We start from the raw sequence: 19,919 nt of genomic DNA, 5'->3' as shown, positions 1-19,919 counted from the left end.
CCATGATTGACAGGAGTTTGCTTAATGCCCGTCGCTCTGCCACAGATGTTAAACTGTCCAACTTTACTCCTACAATAGAGACTGCCTTCTTAACAAGTTTGTCCAGGCGTGAGGCGTCTTTCATCTTTATGCTGCCACCCCAGCACACCACCACGTAGAAGAGGGCACTCGCCACAACCGTCTGGTAGAACATCTGCAGCATCTTACTGCAGATGTTGAAGGATGCCAACCTTCTCAGAAAGTATAGTCTGCTCTGACCTTTCTTACATAGAGCATCAGTATTGGCAGTTCAGTCCAATTTGTCATCCAGCTGCACTCCCAGATATTTAAAGGTCTGCACCCTCTGCACACAGTCACCTCTGATGATCACAGGGTCCATGAGGGGCCTGGGCCTCCTAAAATCCACCACCAGCTCCTTGGTTTTGTTGGTGTTAAGATGTAAGTGGTTTGAGTCGCACCATTTAACAAAGTCTTTGATTAGCTTCCTGTACTCCTCCTCCTGCCCACTCCTGATGCAGTCCACAATAGCATTGTCATCAGTGAACTTTTGCACGTGGCAGGACTCCGAGTCATATTGGATACTCATTTGCAGCATCTCTGCCCCAGGTCTGGATAAATGCTGCTGTAAATTAGTAAATCATTTTATGTTGCATGAATGAAAATAAAGCACACAAGCAAACAGGAAATGTATTCTTACCTCAAGAAAATTAGTTCCAAGAATCTGCTATACAATATTTTTTTCTAGTTTCCTTATATTATTACAAGGATGTCTCACAATCATGGAAGGCATGATTAACTCAAGACCTTTGATGCCTTAGTGTGAACGTATTCAGTAAATTTTGCATTCAATCTATGGACTCTTTAGCCCCATTGTAAGCTGTAAGAGCAGACAAGGTATTTTTAAAATTGATTAAAAAACGCTTTGCTTTCAGAACACATTTTTATGTGCCAAATTAATACATACCATGTCTGTGAAATAATAACTTTAACTTTGAAAAAAAAAACAAACTTAATCTTTAATTAACAGGCCTGTCAACATCATAAATCATTCTGGAATTAAAGGATTAATTAGAAATACTAGGCATCGGTAACATCTACAATTGATTGAGCTGGACTGTTCCACTATTTTGTGCATTTAAATGCAGAGAAAGAGTGCTCACTTCCAATCCAGGAGTGTTACAGAGGCTTTGTTTTCCATCCAAACCAATGTTCTAATTTAATGACTCCTTTCTCAATGAAACATAAGCATAAAATGATTTGCTAATTTACAATGGCATTATTGGCATGAAAAGTTTGGGGACAGCACACAAACCTGGAGACATAAGTTTCAAAGGAGTTCACAGAGATTCTCAATGGCAAAACCATCTGAAGGACTCTGCCATAAAAGAACCCCATGCAGAGAATGTGTGTGTGTGTGTTTTAAAAGAGAGAAAGAGACAGAGAAAGATGTTCAAGCTCTTAAAAAGAAGCACTTAGGAGACCCATAATTCTGCCTAAATCCATTGGCTTGAGTAGGTGGCTGCAACTGAGCCTCACAAAGTTGGGGAAAGTGTGGCAGAGGGTGTTGCCTCTGGCCACCAATGAGTGGTGTGAAAATAAATGTGCAGGCAATACTATGAGATTAATACTTTTTATATTTTGGGCTTGAAAAATAGACAGTATTTGTGAATTTTAAGGCTTTTGCAATCACCTATGGGCTAATGTACCCTTTTAACACCATTGTAGCTGCAAGAACAGACAAGGTATTTTAAAAATGCATTAAAAATGCTTTCTATTAGAACACAGTTTGATGTGGCAAATGAATATATACCATGATAATGAAGAAATACTGACTTGAAAAATACCAAAATGATCCTTTAAAGGTTACAGTTTGATTTGTAATGTTTGAGGTCTGATCTAAAGGAAAACAAGGTATACAATATCAGATTGGTAACAAGATTTGCATCTAGCCAGGCTTTGGTCACTGGCATTTGTCAGTGGATGCTGTCACCCACGTGCGAGTAGGAAGACATTGTATGGACCAAGCAAAGGTAATTCCATGCCAGGCCAGGGGGTGGTGGAGCGCACTAAACCTTCTCCTGTTGTCTCTACAGACCAGACATGGGAAAACCTATCTGATTCACAGCTGATGACATCACTTCTGGCACCCAGCATGACATTACGTCCGGTTCCGGCACCCAAAAGAGTGTCACTTCCGGTTCCGGACCCAAGAAAGAACATCACTGACTGACATCAGAAGAGCACCACTTCCAGTTATCCTACGTCACTTCCGGTTCCTACACATCACTTCCAGTCTAATCCCTTAAAGCCACCATCTTTGCAAACCTTCAACAGTTCTGTTTTGGACTCAGTCTTGTGAACATCTCTGTTCCTTTAAAGCCTTTTGCAGCCAGGGAAATTATATGGGTGGCTGCCCCAAACCTTTTTGAGTGTGTTGAGTCTTATCCTGTTTCACAATGCCTTTCTGGTGGCTGAATGAGTCCAGTTGGGGTCAGTCAAAAATGCTACAATAATGCAACATGCAGGTTCACCTTCCATAAAATGAAGTGTGAGGGTCATAAGCTTTCATACTAGAAATTATTAATTCCTTGCGTTTTTTTTAAGTAGTTGCAGTCAGAATCATTACTAAGGGGTCATTTCTTGATAACAAATCTGTTAGTACAATTATTAAATAAAGACTACATAGTCTGGAGGGGTTCACCGACAAAAGCGCGATAGACATGAGCGCAGACAAACCCGCTAACTGGTTTTCGACAAATGTGCGCCAACAAAATCACCATGACAAAATCGCGAGAGAGGCCAAGAGAGTGGGATGCGTACGTGCGCATTATGTACACATTATGTGCTAGGTTATAACTGTTATAACTGCTGATGGCATGCCGCGAACAAATAACTCAGTCGAGGGTTGGCATAACGCATCGTATACAAAGCGGAATTACCAGCAGTCAGGCAGCCAGCAAGTCTAAATATGCTCAATTATCAAGACATCTTGCTGCAATTCTTCCTACATATGCATGGCGTGATCTTAAGGACTATCTGTGTGCCGTGCTGATGGCATGCCGCGTCTCATAATATTGACTTCTAAAATAAACATTATTATATATGCTTTAAACTAGTAATTCATATTTAATGAAACTTTCGCGATTTTGTCTGCGCGATTTTGACACCGCGTTTTAATCGGCGCTATTTTGTCGGCGCTCATATGTCTATGACGCAAATGTCGGGTCACAGTCTGGAGGTTAAATGGTCAAGAACACAATGAGGCATTAATGAACATTGACACATACCCAGTCTGTCATGATTCTTACACTTATTTCGTTATGATTTTGAATTATTTCTCATTATCATTGTGATCTTGCACCACTGTCACCACTTTTGTGCACGCTGTGGTGGCTTTCATTGTAGTTATGGTCTGGCCGTAGCACCACATGATCAGCATGCTAGTTGTTTGGTTACATCATCTACTGGCAACTACAAAATAAAGCCCATATGCTTCATTCTTCATGCAAGTTTCTAGATAAAGTATTTACAAACAAACTTTCAGCATGTTAGTGGAAAGAGTCTGAGACAGTCAGGTCTTGTGTCGTCATACTGTATTAGTTGTTGTGTATTTTGTTTTGTGTCATGATGCCTCCCTGTCCACCTAGTTTAGAGTAAAGCCTATTTTCCCGACAACTCTTATGTCTTACCCTCAGGGTGCTTTAATTTCCTGGTCCTTGCACAATTTCCTTTTCTGTGCCTGTTCTCACAGTGTTTCACTTCAAAGACAGAATTTAGCTTTGTATGAGTCAAAACTCAGCCACAAATATTTTTATACTTATAGCTTGCCTGATGTTCAAGAACATTTACATTACTGTTGATGTAAACTATTCAGTGTCAAATGTATGCTGGTATAAAGTCTTCACTTCTGATGGTGACTTATGAAGAGTGAAAAGAGCCTTTATTATGAAAACTCTGTGCTGCAAGGTGTGGAAAAGTGTTTGTTTTTCAATAAATAAATGATCCTCACCTATTGTACATGTTTTTAATTCAGGTGACACTCAGACATATACATGGATTTTCTGCTTTACTTAGGTTTTCATTTAAAATTTGCATCCAGCTTATGATAACAAATCCTAAAGCACCATCTGCTGTTTGGTTTGAGAGCTGATAGTGCTGGAATGATTATGTTCAAATAACCGAGGAATTACAACCTAACCTTGCCAGTCCTTATCCAGTATAGAATCATGAGAAGCCTCTCCCAGCAGAGACTCATCGCCATTAATCTAACACTGGATACTTCCCAGTTCTAGGCTGCATCTTGATATACTCTTCATAAAAATCTTATCAGACTTGTGATCCCAAGATGGAGCCACAGTAAGATATGCACACCAATTCTACATGAAAGCAGAGTTTATCTAAAGGATGTCTTGGCACAAAAGTCATCAGGTCGACTTGCGGTTTCAGTGACATTCTGGCTATCTGTTGGACCTGGAGTCATTTCTCATTCTCTTTGCCAAGTTATAGAATGTCTTTTTGTATTTTCCAACAATTTTATTAATATTTTAGGACATTAACAAGATATTTACAGCTTCAGTGTAAAAACAGAAAATAAAGTAGAGACTGTGGTGGGCTGGTGCCCTACCCAGGGTTTGTTTCCTGCCTTGCGCCCTGTGTTGCCTGAGATTGCCTCCAGCAGACCCCCATGACCCTGTAGTTAGGATATAGCGGGTTGGATAATGGATGGATGGATAAAGTAGAGAATGTCTACCTAATCCCACTATTGCTTCAGTGGACTCTTCTGACCAGTTTATCTCTCATTTAATTTCACATTGTGGACCACTAGAGAGTGTCCTGCTACCCAAACCCCGACACAGACAGCCTGAGACACAAGTCTTGCCAAATAGCACACCTTTTATTCAAGTGGGGAAGTGTTTTTCTTTTGCCGCCGCCCTTCCCCCCCCACCACTACACAACACAGTTCAAAGTACCAAATAACACACAGTCCTTTTTTCCTCTTTCTTTCTTGACTCTGGCTTGTTGCTGTGAGGCTGGCAAGTCCTTTTATAGTGTCCAACCCAGAAATGCTTCTGTTCTTCTGCCTATGTGGTCTGTAAGCACTTCTGGGTTAGACGGAAACCCCATGCCGCATGGCTCCTCCATTTTTACAACACCCCCTGGCGACATCCACAGTACCCAACAGGGTTGAGATAAAGAACTCCAAGTCCCATAGTGCCCTGTGGGAATCCGGGCTGCCTTCCCCCATCCTTCCACTTCTTGGGTGTCCCAGCTGGGTTGGGCTCTCTTACAACATCCATAGCAACCATATTCTACATATTAGCATGGTCTGGAGAATTTTTTAAATTTTTTTACGATGTGTCTTTCGCAGACCGAGTCAAAAAGCACTGTATACCATAAGAAACAAAACGCAGTTCTAAACAATAAAAAATAAAATTAAACTTAATATTTCAACAAATGAACATAAAGATCCAAAAAAAACAAGCTACCGATATGCTAGTCTGAAAAGGTCCTCTTCAACTGTTTGTAACAATTGTATCGGCAGCAGCCTGTATAACACAAGGAAGGCTATTCTTGTTCCACCATTTTGGTGCAATGAACTGAAAAGCCCAGTTCTCACGAGTCTTTAGCCGAGTACGTGGAATAATAAGCAGGCCCTGGTTAGATGACCTCAGTGAGCGACAGGTAGTATAATGATATAAAAAGTCTGAAATATATTGTGGTGTTTGATCATGCAAAGCTCTGTAGATGATTACTAAAATTTGAAAACTGATTCGAAATCCCACCAGAAGCCAATAAAGTAAAGATAAAATCAGAGTAATGTGAGACCACTTACTGTACCTTGTTAACAATCTAGCAGCAGCATTCAAAATAGACTGAAGACACAGCAGCAATGTCTTGTTTAAACATGTAAATAAAGAATTACAATAATCAAGATGTAAAAAAATAAAGGCATGCATTAATATCTCCACTTGAGTCTTCAATACTATCGTTCTTTGCTTAGATTTAAACCTCAGATAATAAAAACAAGAGCGAGATAAGGACCTATCAAGGTTTAATGCCAAGTCAAACATAACACACAGGTTCTAGACACAAGATTTAAAGGTGGATGAAACAGCCAATAAACTGAGACTGACAATACAATAACAGAAATAACAATAATGTGTGAGAATGTTATTTTGGATGTTTGGCAAGCTATTTGGGCTCAATGACCTGTTCTCGTCACAATCGTTCTAATGTGTAGGCTAAAACAGCTAATACAGTGGAACATTTTAAAACACTGCTGAAAACACATTACTTTAACATGGCTTTCTCAAAACTTAATTTTAGTTTAATCCTGCTGCTCTGTATATTCAATTAATTATCACAACTATTCATGATGGCTCCAAAATCCGTATTAACCCCTACTTTCTCTTCTGTTCTTTTTCCGGTTTTCTGTGGTGACAACCTGCGCCACCACCACCTAATCAAAGCACCATGATGTTCCTACTTTAATAGATTAAAGGCCAGAAGTCCACGTGACCGTCATCATCAAGTCCTTTCATGAGAACCCTAAATACAATGAAGACTGATCATTTATGTTAGGTAGAATGCCCTTAGGGGCTGGGCGGTCTCATGGTCTAGAACCCCTGCAGATGTTATTTTTTCTCCAGCTGAGATTTTTTTGTGTTTTTTCTGTCCTCCCTGGCCACTGGACCTTACTTTAATTCTATGTTAATGAGTTTTGCCTTATTTTAATTCTTACTTTGTCTTTTTTTTCTCTTTTTCTTCATCATGTAAAGCACTTTGAGCTACATTATTTGTATGAAAATGTGCTATATAAATAAATGTTGTTGTAGTAGATAAATAATAATGAGATTGCAGTACCTGGATGGTCACTTTAATGTTTTTTTTTATTTTATATTATAGTTGACGATTTGATTTTCACTATAACAAGGGAAAAACAAACATTTTTTCATTTTGTAGTTGAGAAAGAATCACCTGCAGCTCAACATCAGCAAGACAAAAGAGCTGGTGGTGGAGTTCCAGTGTTCCAAAAACCTTTTGAGAACACATGCTATTCGCGGGGAGGACGTGAAAGAGATCCATGTGACAAGTGCCTGGGGGTCCAAATAAACAGCAAACTGGGCCGCTTTGACAGGAATGTGGGGTTATACAAGAAGTTCCAGAGCAGACTGCATTTCCTAAGGAAACTTTTGATGTGTGCAGCAAGCTGCTGGAGATGTTTTACCAGCCTGTAGTAGTCAGTGTATTGTTTTATGTTGTGGCCTCCTGGTAGAGTAACGAAATCAAACGATGTAAAACACCTGAACAAACTTATCAGGAAAGTCTGCTCCATCACAGGGTGAACCCTGGACGCCCTGGAAGCTTTTGGGGAAAATAAGAATTGTGGCAAAATTGGATGCCATTATAAAAAAAATCCTCTCCATTTCCTCCACACTTGGAGCACCTTTAGCTACAGGCTCATTCCTCCATGGTGTGCTGAGAAGCACCTCTGGGGGCTTTTCTGCCCACTGCTAACAGGCAATTCAATGCTTCCTCCTAACATCCCAGACAAAATCTGTATATATTCTTTAATTTGTTATTTCTGCACAATATATATTTATTATTTATTTATTTTACTAGTGATTGATTGTATTCTTTATCCTGTGTGTCTGTATTTTAACTATTTTTATGTTTTTGCTACTGTATGCATTCAAATTTGCCTTGGGATTAATAAAGTTTATCTAATCAAATCAAACAATATTAAAAACATTCAATGAGATTCAAATTAGTATGAATAGACATGCTATGTTACAGTCCATCAGCTGAGATCAACTGCATCCTAAATAGACATAAATAAAACTGTTGGGAAGTGAAGAACAGTACTCTAGTCAATAGGACGTTGTGTGGAGTGCAACGTAAGAGGTGTTAAACACTTGAGAGTCTCATTGGAATATTGTGTGCAGATTTGGCTCTCCTTTAAAAAAAAGTCAAGAGAAGATCTGTTGCAGTTATTCCAACTGAATAAAGGTTGAATGTCTTCTTATTGAAACAAAGATTAAGAAGTGACTGGATGAAAGTGTTCAAAATGGTGAAAAGAATTAGGACAGTAAATGAATTCTTTAACCAGAAGTTAAGGGAAATACACAGACGTTAGTTGCACAAAAATTAATTTAAAGTTTTTGGTTAACTTAATTTGTGCATCATTGCTATGTAACAGTTAAAAAAAGTCTTTATTAGTAAAAGTGATTCCTCATTATATTATATTATTGTCAGATGATATGAGAAGAAATTGTCCTACTCCAAAATGTGGTAAAACTGCAGAGAGCTAAGGAAAAAGATTTGGGGGGCAACTGGCTATTCTACTTAAACCTAGAAAATGTCTTATTTAATTGGTGAATATTATATTATATTATATTATATTATATTATATTATATTATATTATATTATATTATATTATATTATATTATAGGTCCAGCAATGGACTAGTGACCAGTACTAATTGCCTTGTGCCCAAACCTGCTGCAATAGACTGCAATTCCTTGATCTTTAAATGGATTAATTGAATATAATATTATATTATATTATATTATACCAGTAATGGAACACTGCATGATAACGTGCAGTGAATACACTTGAGCATTCGTAGTTTTCATCCTCTTTCTCTGTACATTTAGCATTCGTTTGCTCAGTGGTTGACGCGCTTGCTGCTTCCTGAGCAGTTCTTCTTTTCTTCACCTTAGAGGCCTGCTTCTTCTCTTTTTTTGTCAGCATCTTTTCGCGTTAAAGCTGATTAAGTCAGTGTTTGTGTTGCAATTACTTAGTACGTTTTCCTTCATTTTTCACTAAAGCTGGCACTTAAGTCTTCAATCTGCCTCAAGAATGATTTAAGATATGAAGAGGTAGGGGAGGTGACGGAGAAGGTGGTAGGGAATGAGAACGGCACCCGTACGCATGCGCCACACGGCTGCCCTGCTGGCTGCTGCTGAGAGTTAATTCTACAATAAAATAAAATAAAAATAAAAAGAGGAATAACCTTGGAGGTCAATCATCATCCCGAAAGCGGATAGTAGATGTCACGTAGTACAGTATATAACCACTGCTTCACTACACCAACTTATGTTATATTATAGTATGCCATTTTCTAACCCATGGGGGGTGCTGGAGCCTATCCCAGCTAGCAAAGGGCACAAGGCAGGAATAAAGCCTGGACAGGGCACCAGTCCATAGCAGGGTGAACACACACAGACAGACTAATTCAGCATTGCCACCCCACCTAACCTGAATGTCTTTGGACTATGAGACTAAACTGGATCACCTAAAGGAAACACAGGGAGAACATGCAAACTCCACGCTGGGGGGAACTGGGAGGTGAACTCTGGTCTCCTTACTGTGAGGCAGCAGAGCTACTATTGCACTATATTATATTATATTATATTATATTATATTATATTATATTATATTATATTATATTATATTATGAATTTTGTGCAGTCCTTTCTGAAAATCCACTGGGAAATGCCATGAGTCATGTCTGACTCCTCCAGTACATCCTAATACCAATTAGGCCAATTTTGAGCAGTCAGGACATTTAGCCAACTTATGCCACATTTGAATCTTTTGCTATCTCTCATTTATGCCTGAAGCAGCAATATAGAATATAAAATCAAAAATACAATTCTAAATACACAATACTTTATTAAAATGCAAAAACAGATATTTTATTGAAAACATGCTTTTTCATCACAACATAACACATTTCGCCATTTTAAAGTACAATGCAACAATACATGAAAATCACTGAAACTCTAAATAAAATTGGAAAAAAGTACACAAAAATTCCAATTTATTTACACTGATTATTATTTTTCTTGAACATTCATAGGTTTAGGTTTACATATAGGCACTGAGAGTTTAATTTTTTTTACTCAAGGGCTGGCTGGGTGAAAATTCAAAAATTAAAACTTACAACTCAATTCTTATGAGCCACATATTACAAGTCCTGTGTTTTACATAATATGAGAATTGGGCAAATGATCAAATGTTGCATTACTAAATTCTATTTAAAAGAAGTAAATGCTCACATTTTAACTGAAAACACAGAGCAAGTTAGGGACCAAACCCGTGTTGTCCACCACTGTAATGCTTCTGCATTTAAAATATATCTAGAATTAATGTCCCTTCTTCAATTAGATGGACCTGTCTGCCTTTGTTCAATTTAGTAGGGGTGATCACAATGCTCCAGATTTGAGCTCTCGGACAGGCAGAAACTGCGACCATTTCCTTAATTCCCTTCAAATTCCTTTCTTAATTATTTTTTTTTCACTCTGTGTATTGAACTTGATTCCTGGTGAGGCATTTAGCTAAACTATCATTTTTAGCTTTTACTGTACCGTTTACAATTTGAGTTTTTAGTTGAATGATGTTCCACGTCTTGCAGTGGTTTGAGGTTTATGACAGTGAATTTAACGTACTGCAGAAGCCTCCTCACTGACAAGATTTAAAAAATCAACGTATTAAAATGGGACATGCTGTTCACTGCATTACTAGTAGATCTGTAACAACTGTAGTGCGCATAGGTGTCAAAGTGCTAAAGCATACTTGCACCACACTAGCTAGAGGTCAAAGGCTGATGAATTTGAGCTTATCTGAGGAAAAATGGGAATATCTATACCAGTGTCACATAACAAATTCATACTGGTAAGTTTTGAAATGGGTGGCTGGAGGTTGAATGATTCCGAACTTTTATTTGAGCATCACTTCAAACACCATCCATCTAAGAAGGGGTGCTTATACAGTATATCATTCAGAGGCTCATAGTTTTCTCTTTTTGTTTATTTTTGCTTTATTTCCATTTTTCTTTAGATGCGGTTACCCCAAAATATAACGCTCAATCTACTGAAAGTGGGCCCAGTTATAAGCAATGTAAAATGTTACAAGGTTACTAAATTTAAGCAAACATATGTACTTTAAGCAGAAATAAGTACTTATACAGTAAGTGTATATGAGTAAAAGGTAATAAAATACCTGGCAAAAATGGTAGGTTGAAGCAAAATGCAATTAAAAGTAATGTTCTTCCTATTTAATTGAAATACCTTTGGTAATGAGGATGAGGAAAGTCTCAGGGCTTCCGACTCTCATGAGAGCTGCCTCTGCTCATGTATGGCTAGATGTACCCATGTTGCAGTAACTTGTTTGACTGGTGATAAGCCCTCAATTCATTTATTCATGCTGTGCATTCATTTTGAATGCTCCCAGTCCTCAGGTATGATACTCTGTGACCCCATTGTGTTGGAAAGCTAAAAGAGATGGCACTTGCAAAAACATGAATGGCAGTGGCATTAAGAAGTCTACAGATCTGGGAGGGTGGCAGTAATAAGGGGTGATGGAAGTGTGGCAAGCGGCTGGGGGTGGCACCCAGCCGGGATGCCCGGAAGGACTGGCGGAGGGCTTACACCTCCTTCAGACCATGAGGGAGCGACTGCCCTGGTGGCTTTGGGGACCACGGGAACAAAGCATAGAAGCTTAACCCTATAGGGGCCCGTGGTCACCGCCAGGGGTGCCCGGATGCCTGCGGAGCCCTGGTCCCCAGCACTTCCGCCACACCCAGAAGTGCTGGGGGGAAGAAGACCAGGGACACCTGGAGTACTTCCGGGTGCACAGCCAGCACTTCTGCCACACCTGGGAGGGCCGGCGGAAGGTTATCGGAAGGCACCTGGAGCTCGTCTGGGTGAGGTTAAAAGGGGCTGCCTCCCTTGATTTGATGGCTGGAGTCGGGAGCGGAGAAAGACAGAGCTCGGAGGAGAGGAGTGGAGGTGGACCTGAATAAGGGCATTGTGAAAGAAGGCCTGGACTTTGGGGTGAAGTGGGTTGTGTGTTTTCACTTTATATTGTAAATAGTGTAAATAATGCATATGTGGTGACTTACACGATGTCTACCTGTCTGTGTCTGGGCTGTTTGTCACACAAGCAAAATAGTAAATGAAAGAAGAATGTTGGTAAGTGGAAAGAACTCGCCAAAGACAGGGGCATGTAGACCAAAAAATTGAATGTAGTACTTTTTATTGTAAGGGTAAGTGCATTTAATAATTGTGTTATATATGTTGCTATATTCAGAATTTTTTGTGAGAAAACATCCATCTATTATCCAACCCACTATATCCCAACCACAGGGTCACGGGGGTCTGCTGGAGCCAATCCCAGCCAACACAGGGCGCAAGGCAAGAAACAAGCCCTGGGCAGGGCACCAGCCCACCACAGGGTACACACACACAAGGGACATTTTAAGATCGCCAATTCACCTAACCCACATGTCTTTGGACTGTGGAAGGAAACCGGAGCACCTGGAAGAAACCCACACAGACACAGGGAGAACATGCAAAGTCCACGCAGGGAGGACCCGGGAAGCAAACCCGGGTCTCCTAACTGTGAGGCAGCAGCACTACCCACTGCGCCACCGTGCCGCCCTGTAAGATAACATATAAAATATAAATACACCATATGACGTTTGGATTTTTTTTGCAACATAGTTGAAAAATTGTGACTATCTGTGTCAGTCAAGAATGACTGACAATTTGTAACACGGACTTCTTTAGTTTTGAAGTCATGCATACTTTTCCTTCTGCCAATTCTTAATGCTGTCACCTCTGCTAGTTTTCTGTTTCTTGCTTCTCTTTTGGCCACCTTAACAATAAGGAATTCCTTTTGGGTCTGAACTGCACCTTTGAAGCTCTTCTGTTACAGTCTTTATGAAAATCCTTCATAATGTGTGGGTCAGGAACACCTACTGTACCTGTCTGACATATCGCATAGACATATTGAAACAAGTTACTGTATATTTCTTAATAGAGTTACTGTTTTGATGGAATCAAAATCTTGATTTTGAGTTTTAAATGGATTGACACATTTTAGAAATGTCTGAACATGATTTGATCATCTTTGGAGTGATGTCTGTTTGTCTGTGGGCACAATACATGAATCAGTCAGACTGCAACTTGGCACAGAGGTATTAGCATAGTAAAAAGCAAGAAACCTTTTAGTGCTTAGTAGCTTTTACAAACTGTAAAACAGAGAAGAGTGCATACAGTAATACTAATGACATGTATACAAACTGGTGGTAAACGTAAACTCCCAGCTACATAGTTGTGGTCAGTGATGACAACTGATGAAAACAATGCAGGGTAGAGAAAGATGGTGATGATTCTGATTTCTTAAGGAACATTGGTAGTGTAATCAGTTTAAATTAGGGAATGCAGGAGACAGCAATGGAAAATTCAAAAGAAATAAAAAGATGTTATAATGCTTCCAGACAATATACAATAAATGCACATCTTAATATATAAGAAACACAAAGTTTACCGTCAACATGGTATGAAATGTACAGTATTGTATGATTTGTTTTTATAAAATTATATACATTCTTCAAAAAACAGAACATTTTAATGAGCTGATCAAAGTTTAATGCTCTTTGTATTAAAGAAGATATAAATAAGTGAGCATTTTATTTAATACATAATTTGAAAGAAATGTCATTAGAAATATGTGTACTTCCAAAACTTAGGTTCTTTCTTTGTAAATATTGTTGTAAGTTTGCCGTTATTTATTTTTGATATCCTTCACATAGTGTCAATAATTAGTCTTCTGCATGTGTTTCTGTAAATTAAATTTAAATAAAATTAAGATTAAAAAAGAAAAAAGATACAGGCAACATGCAAACCACAATTGCCACCAACTTGCAGTTTGACATGCAACTATGTTTGCTATTCTGCAGCTGCTATGGCGTGGCAATCACATTACCCTTTTCAGTTGTTAAATCATGTTTTCTTCATTGGTTTTATCATTAAAATAAAATTTTCTATGAGGTTGAATATTTCTGGATCTAAGGGCCATGAGAATGATTGATCCCTTAGCGAAAAATATTTTTCATTAGGTTGTGTATTTGGCTGCAAACAGCCAAGAACTTCTTGTCAGTCATTCAATCAGGGTTGTGTAGGTGTTATAGAGATGTTATATAAATATACAGTTGTGCTCATAAGTTTATATTCCCTGGCATAATTTGGGAATTATTGGGCAATGGTCTGGAAAATTTAAGTAATCATGCAGAGAGCTTCTTTTTAATTAGGGAGTGTGCTCAGGCAAGGCAACTGATTAATACATAATTGTCGGAGCCCTTTTTAAATCATAATGATAACAGAAATCACCCAAATGGGCCTGATCAAAAGTTTACATACCCTTGAATGTTTGGGCTGATAATTTAAACACAAGTTGGCACACACAGGTTCAAATGATGGGTAATGAAGGGAGAGTGTCCATAACTGTAACCTATTAGATTGTAATCAGTGCGTGTGTATACATAGTCAAATTAAATTCATGCAGAGCTGCACTGACTTTGCTGGATACCAAGCCATGGGGAAAGCAAAATAAATGTCAAAGGAGGTGCAACAAAAGGTTGTTGATTTGTATAAATCAGGGAAAGGATATAAAAAGATATCCAGAGATATGAAAATGCCTGTCAGTAGTGTTCAGACTCTGATAGAAAAAACTGGAAAGTTAGGGGTTCTGTTGTTAGCAGGCCACAGATAGATAGACCAACCAAGATTTCCGTCACAACTGCCAGGATCATTTGCTGAGCTGTTAAGAAAACCCACAAGTCACTTCAGCTGAGATAAGACTTCCCTGCAAACAGGTGGTGTTGTTGTTTCAAGATGCACAACAAGGAGGTAAGCACTAATTGCTGAGCTATTTTTGGCTTGAAAAAAACGAGAGTTGGAGAAATGAAGCTGTAAAATGATCATCTTCATGGAGGGAAGTACACTATAATTCAAGAGGAAGAATGGCTGGATGAAACAGGAAAATGTGAAAAATTTAAAGCTGACAAGGCAAAAACCTCCCTTGTTTTAATCTGTGATAGTATGACTTTTGAAAGTACACTTGTGACAGTTTTGCCAGAAGATCAGAAATACCCAAAGCAACCACACTATACTCCTCGTCATGTTTAGTGTTTTGTAGCACTGCACTACCATATTTCAGCATGAACCATTTTAGCTTTGTCTTTTTTATTCTAATGGCTCCACCTTACTTTATTTGCATGCACTCTTCCGAGAAGCAAGGGTTAGAGCTGAAATCACAAGCGGCCACTGCCCAGCACTGTAAACTCCCTGCAGGGTTTACACGGGTGACACTGACCAGCACTGCCCTTTTCATTTTCCAAAGAAGGCATTAATAATTTTTTTGTTACTTTTCAGGGCTTCCCTTCAGAGTTGCCCGCCTTGTAGCCTGCTCCTCAGAATGCAGAATTTCTTTGTCAGTGTAGAATCAAAACACCAGGATTCTGTCTCTTCTCACAAACTCCAGGTCATCATCTAAAGTCAGGAGAACCTAAACAATAAAAGATTTTAGATACAAGTGATACAGCAGGTGCAATGCCCTTAGGGCCCAACGTTTTCTTAATTTGTTATTTCCTGATTGTTTGTTATCCCCTGATTTTACATTTGGCTTAATTTTAAAAGTAGCATGTCTGGTATAGTACAGTAGGTTGGCATCCACTCCACTGCTTATCTCTATCTTATGTTAGGTACTGCTCAGTAAAGTTTTGTTTTTTGCAACACTGATTGGATAATATTGATGAAGAAAATTAAAGGATTTGTAAGAACAATATATTTAGTTTAGGGTTGCAGCAGCACAGTGCCTATTCTGCAAGCACTGAATGCAAAGCAAGAACCAACCCTGGACAGAATTTCAGTTTATTTTAGGGTGCATATCTTCTCACAAATATGTGACCAGCTTAGACTTACTGGTTAACTTAACACACTCATCGTTGGGGGTGGTGGTTTGGGGGCTTGGTAGAGTAACCAGAGAACAATCCACACAGACATGTGGAGAGCATATAAAGTAATTCAGCCAGCTCAATATATGTTCCTAATTTGCTTCCAGGTGTCCCAAACTGTGTTGAGCTCATAATTCACACTGGGTAAAGGTGGAGCTTCAGCATTGGAGTTTGCTTGAGAGCAAACATCACATGACTGTACATATTCTTGTATCTCAAGGTTAATTGCTGGTCACCAAAAATGTCTCTTTATAAGGTCAATACCTGAATGACGCATCACCTGCCCCCATTGATTGACCTGCACACTAACAGAAAAATACAAAAAAGCTACGTTGTCGGGGATATTAATGAGAAAAAGATGAGTGAGTGGGGTGTTTAGCTCAACATTAGCAATATCTTTGGGTACATCTGTGATAGTACCAGTTATAAACTGGTCAGAAAATAGAATGGTATTGGATACAAAATTAATTCATTAAGTTCAAATTATCGAAACACTTTCATTGTTTTTAATCGGTAAGATTATTGAGAGAGAGAGAGAGAGGTTGGGAAAGTGTGCTGATTCTTGAATTCAGTAAAAATTATGAATGGCAACATCTAAGCACTGTATCCACTATTCCAATGCCAATTTTATAGCCAGTAACTTTCTATTTCCCACATCATAATTTTGTTCTGGTATGAGTTTACGAGAAAAAAATGCATGGATTACATTTTCCAGTGTCACAAGAGACAATATGGCTCCTACTCCAACATTCAAAGCATCCATCTTCACTTCAAAAGGTAGGATAACATTGGGATGCAGCAAAATATGAGCTGTGGTAAACATTTCCTTTAAAAATCAAATACTTTTGTATCTGTGGCCCAAACAAATATCCCAGAGGATTTCTCTTTTAATGATAATGTGCAATTCAAGAATTAAAATTTTTACAGATGTTGAAACCCACAAATTCAGTTATGACATGACCAATTTTACCACAATAAATGTATAATCCTGAAAGAACCCTGCTCTGTCTTTTTTTAAAACTAACAATCATTCTACCTACTTTCTTGCAAACAGGCTGCTGTTTAGTTGAGGTTGAAGGATTAGGAGTTAGAAAAGAGGGTGGTTTAGAGAATCTGCACTGTTGCTTCCTCCAGACAAGTGCCAAGTTTAAGGGTTAAACACCTTACTTAATGTGTAATTCATACATGCATTATATGTATTCATTGTTTACTTGTGAGCTATCCTTTACGTCCTCTGAAAGTTCCCTATGAAAAAGAGTTACTAGAGGTCATTGATGTTAATACAATATGGCGGTGGCAAAGAAAAATGAGACCAAAACACATGATAGACCAAATCAAAAAAATAGGCAATATATGTAAAGTAATCAGCTGATTCCACATTGACCATCAATTAGTAAAACTGGATGTAATGTCACTCTTTGCTACTACATGATGTGGCTTATAATGGAGGCTGTCTTATTTAAGGCCAAACCATTTGTTTATATGTGTCTGAATGTGTCTTTTGTCAAAATAAGGGAAAGAACTCACTTGTGCAAAATAATTAAAAGGATTTGTTTAGAGAGCTTAAGGTTTGTTTAGTAACATAAACCTGGGTGCACTAGTGTTTCTCTACTTTCCATCAGGTTGCCCTTGAAACGCTCTGCTAGTCTGATTTTCAATTTTCCATCACCAATTATATCGAAAGTTCAAAATGTTTCTGACATCGGACAACCAAAGCATCCACTGCAAACTGTGCAAAGCAATGATGGAAAAATTTAAACTAAACAACTTTACTAATAGATTTATCTCTGACAGAAAAACAAAAACATTCACACAATTTCAGGGTAGAGTTATGGTGATGATCCTCTCCAACGATCACCTTTTTCTCCTCCCCATCTCTTTTATTACAGTGCGTTAGGAAGCCTTTTAGTTTTTAAAGATAGACATACCTTCACTTCTTAAACAAAATTCCATGTTTCAAATTACTAAATGCTTCACTTTTACGATACAATATATTTGCATTTACTGACAAAGACTGCTCTTCATTATTCTCAATCCACCTACCCATCCATTTTTACTACTTTCATTTGTTAGTTTAGGATAACTGTGAGCAGGAATTTATCACAATTGATATGGAAAGAAGGCAGGGAGCAGGTCTAGACAGAATGTCATTCCATCAAATGGCACTCATAAGCACAGACACAGACAAACTCAGACTGAACCAGCTTATAGGTGGGCAGTTAACCTGTCTGCCTGGAGAATGCCTAAACAGAAACACACAGACATAGCGAATATGCAAGTTACATGCAGTGGACACACCACCCTGACCTAAACCCAGGTGTTGTGCCATGACCCATCCCATCACATTACACTAACACACTTACCAGGAAGGAAAAAAACATGGCTGTAGCAGACAGAAAGTGCCAAATGTCATGATCATCAAAAAAATGCAACAGGCTGCAGTCTCGATTCAGTTCCCGTGACTCTGCAGGGGTCTCCTGTAATGACCAACATAAACCAAAATGCAGCCAATGAGATTCCTAGTGATTGCAGTATATGTAAATGTAAACGCAATAGTAAAATAATGAAAATTATTGAACATTTTCTAATACAAAGAGTGTATTATACCCCACTAATTATTTAAATAGATTGAAATTTAATGCTAAAATTTTAATCTTCAACACAAATTGTTTGCACTTTAAATATATGCAACATGAACATACTATGAGATACTGGGGTATAAGGTATAAAATGAAAAACTGGATTTCATTAAGAGTAGAATGGAATATGGAACATTTTAGAAAGTATAACAATATAAAACACTAATGAAAAATGACACTGTCTCTTACCTCCCAGCTTGTGAGGTTCTGGAAGAAGAAATAAAGGGCAGCTGCCCACAGCACTGCCGTAGCGATGATGCAGAATGATGGAATTGGTCGAATTTTCTCCAAACTTCTGAGCTATTATTCAGGAGTAAGAGAGGTGTTAATAACAGGGCTTAGCAATGTACTTGGTGCTGCCATGAATACTTGTCAAATACTTTTTACTTTTTTTCTATCATAAACCAATCATCTGATGATAATCTCATGGATTTCAGGAGCTACAGCTCTGAAATGGTGGTATCCTAACAAGGTACATGTTATACAATTCATAAAAACTCCCCTATGTACAATAAGGATCTTGTCTGGAGACTTCCGCATAAGTGTCCAGAAGAAAGTTACAGTCTAGAGACTTCCACGCACATACTGTAAGCTGCTATACAGCTTTGACCTGGTGGGGTCTATTAGTATCTAAACCATTCTGACTTCGTGGTACTGTGTCTGTCATGATCGTGCCTAGGGTCAAACCTTTCGTGGACCGTTTTAGCTTATTCTCCTTCTCTTTCCAATCATTATTGTTTGCTAATTTGGCATACCAGAACATTTAAGCCACTGTTTAAAGCTGCTTTTTACATGCTATGTAAATTTTCCTCTGTGACCTTTCACCTTACCAGTTCATTGTGGTCATATGAATTTTCTGTGACAAACACAAGGTCACTGTTGACTTTCTATAAGGTTCACACAAAAAGCAATTAAAGAGTTTTTGCAGAAACAAAAATCAAACTAAATGCATTAAGTGTTTCAATTGCATCACTCAAAATACTATGCCATTTCTGTCTGTACTAGGTGTTACTATTTATTTTTTTATACTAATAAAACATGCCGACCTACAGCCTAAAATAAATTTCCACTATATATCAGGTCATAAGTTTTTGAATACATCCAAGATAAGGTTCTTGCCCATTATTTCTTGGGTAATCACATGAAAAATAGACAGACCTTAACATTTTATTTAGACAGATTATTGAATGATATGAAAAGGCAATGTTACATAGCAGCTCTGCTAATTAGTAGCATTTTTTTCACAAAATTATCCACCTGGAAACTACCACTTTGAAGAACATTCAAGTGAAATTTCATACTTGGAAAGTCTGCTACATAGCAGGTCAACATAGCACAAGTAGCATCCTGTTGTGATGGTATGGATTGCTTTTCAACGTGTTTGCTAACAAAAGTTACAGCACAATCACTTACTGTAAATGGTGGATTTAATTTTGGGAATGTCTATTTTCTTGTGCATAGTTTTGTTTATTCA

The 19,919-nt window shown here is 38.3% G+C and overlaps 1 protein-coding gene across 2 annotated transcripts in view; it reads right to left on the bottom strand.

Annotated features, from left to right (window-relative positions):
* Positions 1-12,427: 12,427 nt before the first annotated feature.
* The window catches only part of sidt2 (SID1 transmembrane family, member 2), a 59,471-nt gene continuing 51,979 nt past the window's right edge, over positions 12,428-19,919 (bottom strand). For both annotated transcript variants that reach the window (XM_039744118.1, XM_039744119.1), the window contains 3 exons: positions 18,635-18,745; positions 18,170-18,283; positions 12,428-15,358 (listed from right to left, as the gene is read on the bottom strand). In XM_039744118.1, the coding sequence (XP_039600052.1) occupies positions 15,296-15,358; positions 18,170-18,283; positions 18,635-18,745 (288 nt within the window). In that variant the 3' untranslated portion in view covers positions 12,428-15,295. The remainder of the gene's footprint in view (positions 15,359-18,169; positions 18,284-18,634; positions 18,746-19,919) is intronic.

The sequence above is a fragment of the Polypterus senegalus genome, chromosome 2 (assembly GCF_016835505.1).
Source record: "Polypterus senegalus isolate Bchr_013 chromosome 2, ASM1683550v1, whole genome shotgun sequence".
Lineage (NCBI taxonomy): Eukaryota > Metazoa > Chordata > Cladistia > Polypteriformes > Polypteridae > Polypterus > Polypterus senegalus.
The sequence above is the reverse complement of the archived record's forward strand: the minus strand, read 5'-3'. Positions and strand labels throughout refer to the sequence as shown.